General features: G+C 38.5%; 1 protein-coding gene across 1 annotated transcript in view; it reads left to right on the top strand.

Moving 5' to 3' along the window:
- mdga1 (MAM domain containing glycosylphosphatidylinositol anchor 1) overlaps positions 1-14,791 on the top strand; it is a gene marked incomplete at its 3' end in the record, with an annotated part of 212,544 nt that overhangs the window by 77,614 nt on the left and 120,139 nt on the right. Inside the window, exon 4 of the mRNA XM_079250525.1 lies at positions 2,420-2,594. Coding sequence (XP_079106651.1) covers positions 2,420-2,594 — 175 coding nt within the window. The remainder of the gene's footprint in view (positions 1-2,419; positions 2,595-14,791) is intronic.

The raw sequence follows: 14,791 nt of genomic DNA, 5'->3' as shown, positions 1-14,791 counted from the left end.
TTTATATTTTCACATAGATTTTACCTTAACATTTCTGTATACAACATCGTTAGTGTTAGTGTCAATATTCCATCATTACATGTTGATTTTTTTGTTGCTTTTAAATTGAAATGTTTCAAAACTACTTAATTTTAGGAATAGAAAATATTACACAATAAACTGCTTAAACTTTAATGCATTGTTTCATTTCAAGGTTCCTGAATAATCTTTGTATTAGAATCCTGGTAAAAATTTTTAGCTTCATCTTAATGTTTCTAAGCTCTAATTACATAAATAACTCCAAAATATTCTGACTCTGGACCTGCAGCAAAATTTCCATTATTTCCCAGACTTGCAGATGTCTTTTAATCCTTGAATAGATGGGACGAAGCAGGCTTCATGCTCACTTTCACTTGGTCCGTTCATGTTTATCACTAAAGTGCACACATGCGGATGCACATGCATGCAAACTGGAGTCACTAAACCATGAAGAGACAGGGCTCAGTTCATTGCTCACCTTGGCTGTTTTGATCAATGGCATTGTGCCTACTCTAAATCCCTCCCACAAACAGAGCTGTATAAACAGACAGAGCATTTACACAGGCGCCGATAATCTGCTAATCCATATAACCTGCTTTCTAATCAACATCAATACACACACACTCGCATGCATGCGAGAGTGAATTTCCAGCGACACAAGCAGGAAAGTGTGTACAAAGACAGGAAAGGCACAGTTCTACACACCAATGTTTACATGCACTTGTACACATGCACAAGCAGTATCAGTGACTTTTCCCCATTATCCTCTCTGACCTCCTGAATGTGGCACGGTTGATAGTCTCGTTGAGGCTGATAACAGACAGAAGGGTTAATAGGGATTAATGGACCGTACACACACGGTTATGCAGACACACATACACAAGAGAGTAACATTCCAGTGCTGATGAGTTTGCAGGCTTTTATATATCTCGGAAGTGTATGTGCATGTGAGTGTATGTTTATGCATTTGATTATTTGGGGAATGTATCATGTCGCGTTCTGCTGTGCTGAAGTCCCGTTGCTTGATGAGATAATTGAAGCGTGAAAAAGCCACATAGAGTTTGTCAAAACTCTTCATGGTCTGAGCACCATGGACACCATGAGCACAGAGCTTAGTGTCACATAGATCAGACAGAGATTTTATTCCCTCAAAAAGAAAACAATAACGGCATTATAAGCTAGTCAGACAATTTAATGACCTTCGTTGTAATCTTAAGACTCTTGATGTCTGTCTTACTAATGCACTTACTTCTTATCTTTTTGTCACCTAATTTGCTTCATGGGACATGCAAGCTTTTAAGAGTACTTTAAAGCATGATTTACTAAGCATTACATTCAGCAAGAGGATTATCTTCCATTTAGAAAATGTTCAATTATCAAGCAAGCTTAAAATACAACTAAACAAAAACTGTTATGGATAACTAACATTAGACAGCAGCCTGTGAAGGCCATTCTCATGCTCAACACTTCACATGTGTAACATCCAAATTAAGCTTTTACAGTTTATATCCCATATTGCCTGTGTCATGGACTTGGTGTCCTTGTGTTTAAGAGGCTCTCTAAGTAGAGCTTCAGACTTTTAATGAGCACTGCTATCTTTTTCAATAAAATTTTGACAAATTGGAAGGAAAAAAAGTCGAACAAACTAAACAAAACCACAGTTATATGGAACATAAAGGCTACTCTTCAGAACAGCCCTTCCATTCCTGCATTGCTCTACATTTTACATACCTGTGCAGACTTCAGAGTTAATTCACAAAGAAGTTTCAGCTCCAAGGTGCAAACTTTGATGCAGAATGCGCATTGAAACATCACCTTCTGCCTATTTTCAAGATGGTCCTAAGCTTGTACAAAGTGGCACAATTTGCTGTGCTGAAAATGAGAGGTTAGTTTCCCAGAAGCAAAACGGTTTACAAACACACTGATTTAGCTTGCAATTTTCACAAAGGAATGAACATATCATCAAAGTTGAAAGCCAAATGCGCTTTGAAAGCAAAGAATAGTGGAATAGCATCTCAGATTTGGCAGTCTTTCTTTGGGAGGGCAGCTGCATTCTTATTCATCTTCTTACTGTAACGCTGCACGTACAGATAGGAAAACTCCAAACATATATATATATATATATATATATATATATATATATATATATATATATATATATATATATATATATATATATATATATATATATAGTGAGACGATAATAAAAACATTGATTGCTTAAGCAAAGGCATATTGGTGTTTTCCCACATATTTTGTGTGCAGTTACTTTGCAGGGTCATTTTGAAAAAACTTACTATAACTTTTTTTTCCTCACTACACTTCGGTTTATCCTTCATCACAAGTCAGGTTTATTTTCATCTTTGTCCTCAACATCTCTTCCCCCCTCCTTTCTCTTCAGGTGCGGTGGACGAAGACAGCAGGCAGTGCTTCAGACAAGTTCCAGGAAACATCCATCTACAATGAGACCCTGCGCATCGAGGGGATCCAGAGAGTGCAGGGGGGTCGCTACTACTGCAAGGCCGACAACGGGGTGGGGGTGGCTGCCATCAAGTCCATCCGCGTAGATGTGCAGTGTAAGTGGTCAGGGAGAAAGAGGACAAGAAAAAGCTCCTTCCACTTTGAGACCACAGCTGTCTCTCACTGCAGCCATTCCCACTGTTAGAGATGACCAAGATGGGGAGAGATGGAAAGATTGCAAGACGAAAGATGAAAGACTTATTGGATGGATGATGAGATTTCAGGTGGGAATGGTTTCCAGGAGTATCTGATGAATTATGGTGGAGAGGGTGAAAAGCGTGCTAGGAGGATTATGGGGTGGGAGGATAGATCATATAGAACCGAAACAGGGAATTCTGTAGATAAATTGGGGCAAAATATTAAAAACTATGAAAAATTGAGTGATAAATCTTTGATTTATTGTATGTATGTTAATGCTTTGCTCCACCATTGAAGATAAAAAAAAATGTAAGAAGTTTTTTCTCAGATACTCCTGGGGAAAGTGAAGCCTGTGGGATAATAATAGTTTTATAACAGTTGGTCCAGGTGGTACGGGCTCCCTAACTCACTGTTTCTCAGCTTATTCAGCTACAGTAAAGGGGAAACATTACAATCATCAAACCTGTAAAATGCAGACATCCTTATTACTGTTTCAATCCCTCATTACATCCCTTAAATTGATATCCCTGGCCACAATTAGGATGTAAATGACCAATTAGGTAATAAATAACAGATTAACTTCCTTTTTTTGGACCTTCTTTCACCTACACTCATAATCTGTGGCTCTACAGCGGCCCATTGGTTTGTAAAACAAAGGCAGACATGATTATATTACAAAACCCTTTATTTTGGACAGGCAATTTTCTAGAGAGGCACTCCTCACTGGAGGGTTTTAACCCATAACAGTGGTGGCATATGGTGCCTTGGTGTCGCCAAGAGATACAGCATTTTCAGAATGCAATGGAATCAAATAAAAATGCAACAGAAGGGGAAGAAGTGCGAGGCTAAGCTTATTTTTAAACAGAGAAGTGTAGTGTTACTTTCTGCACAAAGCATGAAGGTTAACAACATTTCCATGACATCATTTCATTGCCAAAATGGTTATTGTTTAGGCTGATATCCTAACCTGAAAGTATATCAGTACTACTATCTTTCCTTGGGTGCTGCTTTAAAAAGATTGCAACCGAACTTTTCAACATGTGACAGCTGAGAAGCAGCTTTGTGTTGTAGGGGTCCCGTGCTGCTGCTTGTTTCACTGCCCCACTGTCGCTGTGTGTCAGGGGCCAGGTCATAGCAGCAGGTTGATTCACATGCCTTTGCCTACCTTACACTCTATTTATTCAGTTCCCGGCACCCTAAAACCCTCATCCATTTGTTGAGTCATCTTATTGAATAAGTAGTTCCTTTCTTCATTGATTCAATCATGTTAATGGTGGATTTATAGGCTAATAGAAAATAGCTGATTTTCCAACGTCCCTGTAACACTTAACACACATTACCTTCCTTTCATTGTTGAGCTCATTATTTATTTCTACTTTGGGTAAAGTGCAACACTGTCCTGCCTTCTGCAGCCTCAGGCTATTTCACCATCTGTGCTTCAAAACTATGCACACACAGACATACTTGCACCATGCTTGTCCCTTTGAGATTCATCACTTACCCCCACCTTGCCTAAGCCTCTTAAAAGAGCCCTCCTCTTTCCCCTCTCTCCCTTTCCTTCCTCATCTTCCCTCCCTCCTTTTTGCTGATGGTGTTAGTTCTCCCCAGGCATTAGCTTGGCCCCCACTGGGGACCTGGTAATTGCAGGGGGCCTGGGTAGTAAACAGGTTGGAATGTGAGTGTAGTTGTGACAGGAGCTCTGTGAAGCTAACCAGCTCTGACGGTCAATGCTTGTTCAATTCCCTTTCCCCCATGCTGTGTTAGAACCAGTGGCGGTCAGCCATGCTTCCTACACAGAGTGTCTTTAGTGCTACAACCATGTAACAATTAGCCTAGGCTACCAGAGAAAAGGAGAGAGTGGGAGAGATGAAAGTAGAGAGTAAGATGAATTAGAAAGCAAAGACAAGCAGGATGTTACAGTAATTGTATATGAAAAGAAATGACACAATAAACCATCATCAAGACGATCAAATACTAACTTAAAATACAAAAATCTTTTTTGAAACAGTTTTTCATATACAGTCATATACCACCTGGACAGCCAAAACAATCTTTTGAACTAAGTAATTAAAGAACAAATGAGATGTACACTAATCCTTAATTTTGCTGAATAAAGGAACATTCAAGTGCTATTTAGGATTTGCACTGCTATGCACAACAGCTCCCTTTTCTGTTCCCTGTAATCCCATTTCTGGCAGCACAGCTCTTAAAGAGTGTTGTGGCTTTCTTCCCACTATATATATATATATATATATATATATATATATATATATATATATATATATGTATATCACACGTATTCGGGTAGGAAATCGAATTGAAATAAATCAAATATCGGGATTTTTTGCTCCACAATTTTAAAATAATTTTTTTTGTTGAACAAACTTTTTTTTTTTTTTTTTTTAAATAAATAGAAATAATGAATCAAAACATTTTTGTCTGTATTGACCTTTTAACTGGGTGTTATAGCAGCAAAAAAAGTTTTGTACTTCTTATTTGCTTTTAGTCTGCAAAAATATCAAAATATTGTGAGAATTGAAATTTAAATGAATTGTAAAAAAAATTGTAATTGAATCGAATCTAGATGAAAGTTATCGTCACAGCCATATATATATATATATATATATATATATATATATATATATATATATATATATATATATATATATACATACATGACTGTATTCACCTGAAAAACTGACCATCATCCAGTTTCCAGTATGAAATCATAGGGCTGTTATGGATTTTTGGTGGGAAAAAGAGAAACATCTTATTTGACTTTTACTTCTAGTGACCTTTGATTGCTTTACAAAAATGAACTACTTACACTGTGGCAGTTTTTTTTCCTTCTTTTTTTAAGTTTTTTATCTGGTTTAAGACAACTGACAAGATGTCAGTTGGGAGTGAACTCAAAATCTAAAAAGGCTCTAAAAGGTCCTGTCAAAAACAATAGGAGACATAACCCATGAAGAGTCTGTGTTTCTCTCCAGAGCTGGCAGGCGAGATAAGAGGAATATGCTTAGAAGTTCTTGCAGAAATGTGCAAGGGTTGAAAACACCATCATGACGGGGGAATAAAAGAGCACAGACAGACATCCTCTGTGAATCCTGACGTTTAGGTCAGACTGTATTCACCTGAAAAGCATTTGACCTTTCTAGGAAAAGGTTTCGGAAGAAGCTGAAGCACTAGGGACTGATTACAGTCAGGCAGATGTTGTATCAAGGCAGCTAAAACCTTCTCTGAAGGGAAAGAAACACATGAAAATTGAGGGAAGGACAAAATTGACAAATTGGAAAAGAGAAGACAGGGCTGCACAGTTGCATAGTGGTTAGCACTGTGGCCTCACAGCAAGAAGGTCAATGGTTCAGACAGTGACTTTCCTGTGTGGAGTTTGAATGTCCCCCCTGTGTATGCGTAGGTTCTCTCCAGGTACTCTGGCTTCCCCACAATGCCCAAAGACATGCATGTTTGGTAAATTGGTTACTCTAAATTGCCTGTAGGAGTGAGTGGGAGCATGAATGGTTGTGTGGCCCTGCAATGGACTGGTGGACATCTGGAATAGGCTCCAGCTCCCCTGCAACCCTTCATCAGACTAAGCGGTGAGGATAATGAATGAAAAAGAGAAGACAGAAAGAAAAATGAAGATAGTGAAAAGGAGAAATGAGAAGGCGCGAGGGATGCACATAATAAAGTAGATGCACTCATGTTTCTCAATTTGGATGCATCCAGCACATCAGTTATTAGACTGGAGGGCAGAACATGCTGTTACCTGCATGGGGTACAAACAAGAGCTTTGACGCTTTAACACTTTGACTTCCCCTCTGCTTTTCCTAATTCCTATTTCTCACTTTTTGTCTCTTAATTTCTTTTAAAGCTGACACTCAACTTCCTATCCCTTCCTTACCCCCATCTCCTACTTCCTCTTCTCAATCTGATATCTTTACCATTACTTTTACTTTTTTGTTGTGTGTGGTTGTCTATGTGTGTCTGTGTGAGGATACAGGGTGAATCAGCTGGAGTTGTTTGACTCAGCTGTTAGGCTCAATCAAACACAGTGTCAGGCTGTAGGTCATTTGCCCTAGATTTAACTTTGCTCTCTTACAGTGAATGCAAGCAAACATGCAAGAAGCATTGTGAGGTTGGCTATAGTGGTAGGAGAAAATTGCAGAAGTTCAGCTCTTCAACTTTGTATTGTCTTTGTTAGTTACAAAAATAAAAATGCATGAGTCAGCCATGCACCAGCTAGCAGTTGGACAAGCAGCATTCAGTGGCTGCTCAATCACAACAAAAATGCTCTCTCGCGTCCGAAGCTTCTCCTCCAGCTTTATGCTGGAGGCCCCTCTATTCTTGTTCACCTACTCACTAGGAGGCATGGTCTACACCATGACAAACATACCCACATACAACACAAATGTTTGCTCCTTATTAACTGATAAACGACACACACACATACCCACACACACAAATCTTTAATGCAAAGACCAGTGCACACAAGCACATAGCTTCTGACCAATACAAAATATTACTCTGTAATTAAGGTTGATAACAACCTAGCCCAAATTTACTTCGACTTCTCACATCTGAAGATGACATAATGGTAGTTTAATGGACCAGGACTTAAATTGAACCAAACTAAAATTCTTTCTGCTAATTTTTGGATCTGCCATGCTGGCACTTAACAAAATGGTGTAAATGGAGAACACTGTTTCTGTCTCACTTCTTCATTTAAAGATGAGAATTTGTTTTCGTTCACTGTGCGCTTGGCTTGCATGTAATTTCACTGGCTGGATATACTTTCATGGAAACAAATTTGAATGACTGAAAGAGTAAATAGCTTCCTCCTTATTTTTGTTGAGATCGCACACAAAGCTGCTGTGGACTATCGGCAGAAGAATTTAAGGATGGATCAGGAATGTAGCTCCACATTTATTTTTGCAGTGGCACCTATACTTAATCAAATTAGGATTTCTCCAACTTCACATAAACCTAATTTACATATTTAATTAAGCACACTGTAACATGCAGAACATGGACAAACATGCAGGTATAATCTCATGCTCAAGCCCAAACGCCATACCCGATCTTCAAAGTGTGAGTGCGAGAGGAACTGCAAGGGAAAATGGAGAGGCGAGGGGGTGAATGATAGATGGAGACTGAAAAGACAGCAGGGAAAATGACTTGAGACTTTCAGAACTGGAACAAAGGCACATATTCAATATGCTACTTTGAATAGAATCTACATCTATGCTATATAGTAGACACCCTCTTTCACCCTCTCACTTATTAATTTTTTCCCTTATTTCCCTCTTCACCTGCAATGCTCTGTTCCTTCTGTTCCTTCTTCCTCATGCCGCTTCTCTTTTATTTGTATACTTTTGGTGCAGTCTCTGAATCAGACATCATTCAGAATGTATTAACACATTATCTATAAAATGGTTTAAATAAATCAGAACAGAAACCTACCAACTTATTTTCTGTGTGAATCTTTTTATGAAGTTAGTTTTTTTTTTCTCTTTGCCTTGTGCCAATTATAAAAATACATGTCAAGCACATACACCAACTCGCCTTCTTGTCAAGAATTCACCCACACCTCTACGGCTAATACAAAAGACCATCTATCATACTGCTGACCGATGACCTGGCACTCTAACCACTGAGACAGTGGGACAGTGAGCAGGCGGGGTTTAACTTTAAGTAGCCTCTACTGATGGGATGGACTTGGTTCAGAAACCCAACCAATAATGCTTTGGTTATAAAAGTGGTTTTATGGTTTGACTAAATTAACTTAGATCAACAAGGGTCCTCACTGTGGATTTGTTACCTTCTTCAACAACAATACAAGGTAAGTGGTGAAGTGGTCTTGATGATGATGATGATGATGATGATACTGATGACAATGTCAATGCTGATTATACTGATGACATTTATGTTGATGGCAGTTTTGTGGAATGCTGGTGCCTCTGCATTGTTGGATTGCTTTGAGTTCACTGGTGATCATAAGTAAACAGTAACTGGCACCTCTTTCTTTTTTCAAGCTATTGAACCTTTCTTTCTCTTCTGGTCATCTAAGAAATGTTTAATTAGGAGGGAGACTAAAAAAGCTGCTTCACTATGGAGAACCTGGAGGGTCTTTAGCTGTTGTGTGACACTTTGAGGCAGCGAAAACCAAGTTAAACTAATCACAGCTGCTCCTCAAACTTAACCAACTCTTTCATTGATTGGCAGCCACACTTGAGTCTCTATCATGTTTCTCTAGTTTGATAAAGTAACAACAAAGTGTCATGAAAAAGCTAAAAGGAGAATGTAAACCATTAAGGGAAATCAATTACACAAAGGCTTTAAAAATGCAGGAAAAAGAGGCAGGGTGGGGTGTGTGTAAAGCAGAGGAGTGTGTGAATGGGGACTGAGTAGGGGGTGCGTGATGAGGAGTGTGAGGGTGTGTCGAGGGGGAGTGTGTGTGTGTGTGTGTGTGTGTGTGTGTGAGTGTGTGTGTGTGTGTGTGTGTGTGTGGGGGGGGGGGGTTATGAGGTGTATGTGTGTATGGAGGAGTATGTGTGTGTGGGTTGGGGGGGTGCGAGATGGGGTGTGTGTAAGTGACGGGATAGATAAGGAGTGTGTAGGGAGGGTGTGTGTGTGAGTGTGTGTTTGTTTAAGGGAAGGGGGGTCCTGGTGGGGTCCCGGGGACTGCGGGCGATGCACTGGGGTGCCGCTTGGTGGTGGTCTGAGTGTCCTGGCTCTCCGTTGGTGTGGGCTGGACCCTCTGCCTGCAGGGGTGGGGGGCTGCCTTTGGGCTCTTGGGGCCCTGGGGCCCGCGCTCTGTCTGCCCTGGGTGGTGAATTCATATTTCAATATACAATTCCTGTTTGAAATTTCCATTTAAAATGTGTCATTACAAAAGAACTTTACAATTTTATGTATTTTTGGATGAATAAATTGTTGACTTTGAATCAATCACTCATCATCAAAATGCTGTTTTGCTACTTTAAAGACCCTGCTAGACCCTCTATATTTCACAGGCTTATGTTGTGACACTAGAGAGCAAGATGCTCAGGTCAAGACTTGCTAAGCATTTTGGATAAGAGGAGAACTTAGATGCAATTTTTTAACAAAACCAATTCAGCGCAGGTAAATGGCAGTTTGATTATGCTGCTGCTCATGAACAGGTTTGTTTGCTTATTTACAAGCAGTAGCTGACATTTCTGGCTTATATTGGATTTGAAGTATTTTCAAGTGCATTTCTTTACTGCTTAGTGCAGGTAAAGGTCGGGGGGAAGCTGGGGCTTATCCCAGTAGTCACTGGGTGAGCGGCAGGGTAACCCTGGACGGGTCGCCAGTCCATCACAGGGCAAAGTTTCTACTTGAATCCGGTAATTTTAATGGTTTTATCTTTTACCAGATCTGTTTTTCAGCCAGAATGGCTTTTTCAGAGAAAGTCTTGGTAACCTTCTGCGGCTTGACAATAATGACTTCATAAGTCAGAGGTGCATAAAACTGTGAATCTCCAAATGAATGCAACACCTTTTTCAGCTTTGGGAGGTTTTGCTGTCACAGTCTGAGGAGTCAGTGGTGGGATGCCCAATGTATTGTTGCAGCACCGTGGTTTTAGCTGCGGTCTCAGCACAGTAATACAAGTGCTTTAGAATCGTGTTTTTGACACTCACATGCTCATTTCCACTCCCACAAACAGCAGACCAGGTGGCATTTAGTCTGTCTCTGTTGGCCAGACTCTTTGGTCACAACACAGGCTTTGTGCTTCAGGGTGACACCGGTCCTGGCTGAGGCAAGATAAATGAACAGTGGTACCACTGGGGGAAGAATAGAAAAACACAAGCACACATACACACTTTGTGCACGCGTTTTCCCAGATAAAGGAAGTTAACCACAGTTTAGACAGCAAGAAAAAGGGAGAAACAAAAAACAGGTAGCTTAAAAGAAGATTTGACCTTGCAGTGGGGATTGAAGTTTAAGCCACAGGGTGATTCATCGGGCCACCACACCACTGTCAGAGTCAGACAGCGTAGCAAAAGCTCACAAACTTTCTGCCCTTTGCTGGTCTTCTTTTTTACATCTCTCTCCCAAAGTTTATTTATTTATTTGTTTGTATTTTTTGCCCTTAATAACTCTGCCCTGCTTGTCTGTGCCACTCCATACTCTTATCCCGCTGTATTATTACTGTTGGTTCCTCTTTCTATATTTCTGTTTGTACATGCATTGTCTGCATTTCTTTGGCCTGCTTGTGCTTTCTGCATAACTCACATTCTCTCTGTTGGATTTATGTCTCCTCCTGTCATTTTGATAGTTTCATCTTCTTTCTTTTACAAAAGAAAAAGTCTTTTTTTTCCCCAAGCTAGACTGTTATTGAAGCGGTACATTGTAATATATAGTTTATGTGGTTGCTCTTTTTTTCATTTAATCACTGCTCTAAAATGTGAATAGGATCATTTGTGCTATCACAGAATAAGTATATTAGAAATTTACCAAGTGAGCCATTTCTTCTTTGTTTGCTTATGATAAAAAAAAAAAAATGAATGACATAAAATCCTGTGGGAAGTAAAAAATAATTTCCACATGTAAAATTATACTGAATTTTGGTGAGTGTGTGATCAAAAGAAAGAGAAATATGACCATTCATACCTTGAACCACCAAGGTCAATGGTCATATTTAATTTACATACAAAATGTATATCAGAATAGCAACAGATTATTTATATAATCCGGCTTTGTATAGTTCTATAGATACTTAATAAAAACCTAGCAAATCCTGTTAATATCTTTTTCTTGGATACAACTTTTGGGTATCTCTTATCTAGTTACTTCATAAAAAAATAAATAAATAAATAAAGACTGACACCTTTGCATATGAATTTTTCTTTGCACTGATGTAACTTAAATGTTTTTTAAGTTTTGTGTTTCGCAATTCATTTATTGCTTTTCAAGTCTGTCTTCTTTGACATTTTGTTGACATTTTTTGTATTATACCTAATTGCTGCCTTCTTCTGCATTCTGAGCTGACCCAGTCTATTTGAGTTGTACTAAATAAACGTTTCTGGGACTTAAGGCAGTGAAAAATGTGACTAAAACTATGTACAAGACTAGACCACCAGAAGCTGTGACAGTATTGTTATTGTACCATTTCAAAAAGACCACTTGTGTGTTTGTGTGAGCCTTAGATCAATTAGATTGAGCTGACTTCAGAAAAGCCTAAGTGCAATATAGTTACTGGCGATTGAAGGTTAAAGGTTATTGGTGACTGAGGACGTCAATTTCATAATGTACGTTCAGAATATAAAACATTTCCAAAGAGCCAGCTTGATCTTTAAAGATCTTTAATAAAGATTCTTTAATTTTGATCTCCAGCGTGAAAAGAGTGTACTATTGCATTATAAAAAATAAAAAAAACAGAATATAATATACCAAAAAACAATACCATTTCAAATCCTGGTTGCTTAATGAATAGTGCATATTCTAAAATGAAGAAATCATGTCTTAAACCTTCTAAAAAATCAGTGTCTAGTTTAAGGTGTCATCTTCAGGTGATCAACTTAGCTTAACATCCACTTTGTGATTTATATGGTGGAAGCGCTCAGATATCTGGGGCAGTTGCAACCAAAGGCTACATCCTTAAAAGTAAAAATGTTCCAATTAAGTGATAATGCTTGCATATTGTAGCTCTGGTGAATATAATAGAGGGCAAACACTGTCAGCATTATAGGTGTGAGTTCCGCTCGACCTTCTTACTAAGAATGGAAACACTCAGAGCATTTCATATTAAACCATTATAAACACAGTTAATATGAGCAAGACGATAATAAACCTTAAAGACATAGTTTTTATAGTTTACTTGGATTATGCAAAAGCTAAGCCGTCTAAAACATGACAAAAACTATATGTATTTTAGAGTATAAACCACCATCAATCAGGATTAAAAAATAAAAAAAAATAAAAACTTTTTTTTTTGGACATATTGACTGATATTCACATTCAGTCATTTTTAAGCTTTACACAAAACCTTCAAAAAAAAAAAAAAAAAAAGCGAAGAAATAAAGAAATACAGAAAAAAAATACATCAAATGGGTGGCAGTTTTGTGGGAGAAAATGCCTTTTTGAAGGCAGAAAGGACAGGCCGGACAGGTTCAAGCTGACAGAAAAGCAACATTAACTCAAATTACCACTTGCTGCATAAGAGCATTGCTGAATGCACAGCAAATGCAGCAAATGGAGCCTTGACACAGACGATGTCGAGTGCACTCTAGTCCCCTAAGAGTGTACAACTGAGGTTACAATGAACACATATACTTCAAATTCAGATGAATATTGCTTATTTGGATGAATACATTAGTTACATTTTTAATTTAAAAGAATAAAAAAAGAGCAAAATGCATGGCTGCAGTTTAGCCCGCACCTATCATGACTTTATATAGTACTAAATAGGAAATGCAGCAAACAGAGACATTTATTTAATCGTGTAATAGGTTTTTTTTTTGCCTCTGAATTTTAATGTAAATTTTCAATTTTAGCTTAAAATGGATTTCAATGAGATTTCATGGACCAACTATTTTACAGACTATGTTTTTTGTTTTTGCTTTACCTGCAGTTATTCTAAACTGGACTTTTTGGATCCCTGCCGATGGCTTGAAAAATGAGTTGCACTGGCTACTGGTCTGAAAGAAGTCTTTACCAAATCCACAGTTATGATTGTAACCTGTAATGTTGTACATGTAGGTGAGACATTGGGTGAGATAAAGATGTATTTTTCACATCCTGTCCATGGGACGTCTGCCACCAAGGGGTTAATAGATTTTCATTACCATCACATTTGTTCATCTTTACCTCTTAGGGGAATCTGTTAATGAAAGAAATTGATTAACAATGTGAACTGGTAATGCACCTGTACTATATGAACCTGCAGTAGTTATAGTGAGCTCTGATTTGATCTGACTAACTGAGGGAATATGGCTATTATCACCTCCACTGCTGCCACATTATCATATCTGATCTGCTTCAGAGTTAATATGATGGAACACTATGGTAGATTTCAAAACCAATCACATGCACTCACACTCACTGTGTCTTTCTAATAAGTGGGCTCGACAGAGCTACATAAGTAAGTGTCTGTCTGGATTTGTGAGTGAATGAAAGTCAGTCTATCCATCTCTTGGAAATGTGGATTGTACGTTGTGTACTGCTGACTGTGTGTAAGTGTAGCTTGAGAGTGTTTTTGTGAAGGACTGACTATTGTCACAAGAAAATAGTCATTCTTTTTCCTATCAAATTGAATTTATTATTGCAAAAGATGCCTCATAGATATATGAAGATGTAGAGGTATGAAAAGGTGAACGAGCTATTGTCCTGCTGCTCATGAATAGTTTATTATTTTATTGAATATTTTTTAAAGTTAATATTTCTGAAATTAAAAGTCATTTGGATAAACTTGAAGTAATATTCCTCCTTACATTCCTTTTCAAGGTTTCTCTCATTTGTGCAACACAAAGCATTTTAAATGTCATGGAGGGAAAACTACAAATCAGTTTGGTCAATTTGATTTTGGCCTGTTGGTAGATGGTTGCTGCTGCTAAGATCTATAAGAAACTCTGCCCTGATATGAGAGATTATACAGATCTTTGAAAGACATGTAAAAGTTTGATTCAAAATCTGAAACAAATGTTTAAAGCAAGATTAGTTTAAAAAATAAAATGTGTTGAAACACCTGTTTGTTTCTAACAGACCAGGTGTCGAGTGGCAGCTGCATTAGATGCCACTCTTTCTCTTTGCATGTAAAAAATTCTATCTCAGCCTTGATAAAAGAGCTGAATAAATGAACTCCCACCAGATATGATCATGAAAACACGTTTTCACATGTGAAGTTTCCCGGGCTGGGCTGCACGGTGGCATAGTGGTTAGCGGTGTGGCCTCCCAGCAAGAAGATTGCTGGTTCTGTCCTTGGCTGGGGCAAGTTTTGGACAGTGGCCTTTCTGTGTGGAGTTTGCATGTTCTCCCTGTGGGTTCTTTCCAGGTACTCCAGGTTCCTCCCACTGTCCAAAGACATGCATGTTAGGTTTATTGGTTACTCTAAATTTCCACTAGGTTTTCCTCTGGTTGTTTGGCTCTGTGGCCC

This window comes from Telmatherina bonti (genome assembly GCF_933228915.1).
Source record: "Telmatherina bonti genome assembly, chromosome: 1".
Lineage (NCBI taxonomy): Eukaryota > Metazoa > Chordata > Actinopteri > Atheriniformes > Telmatherinidae > Telmatherina > Telmatherina bonti.
Note: the sequence above shows the minus strand (reverse complement) of the source record. Positions and strands in the feature narration are given on the sequence as shown.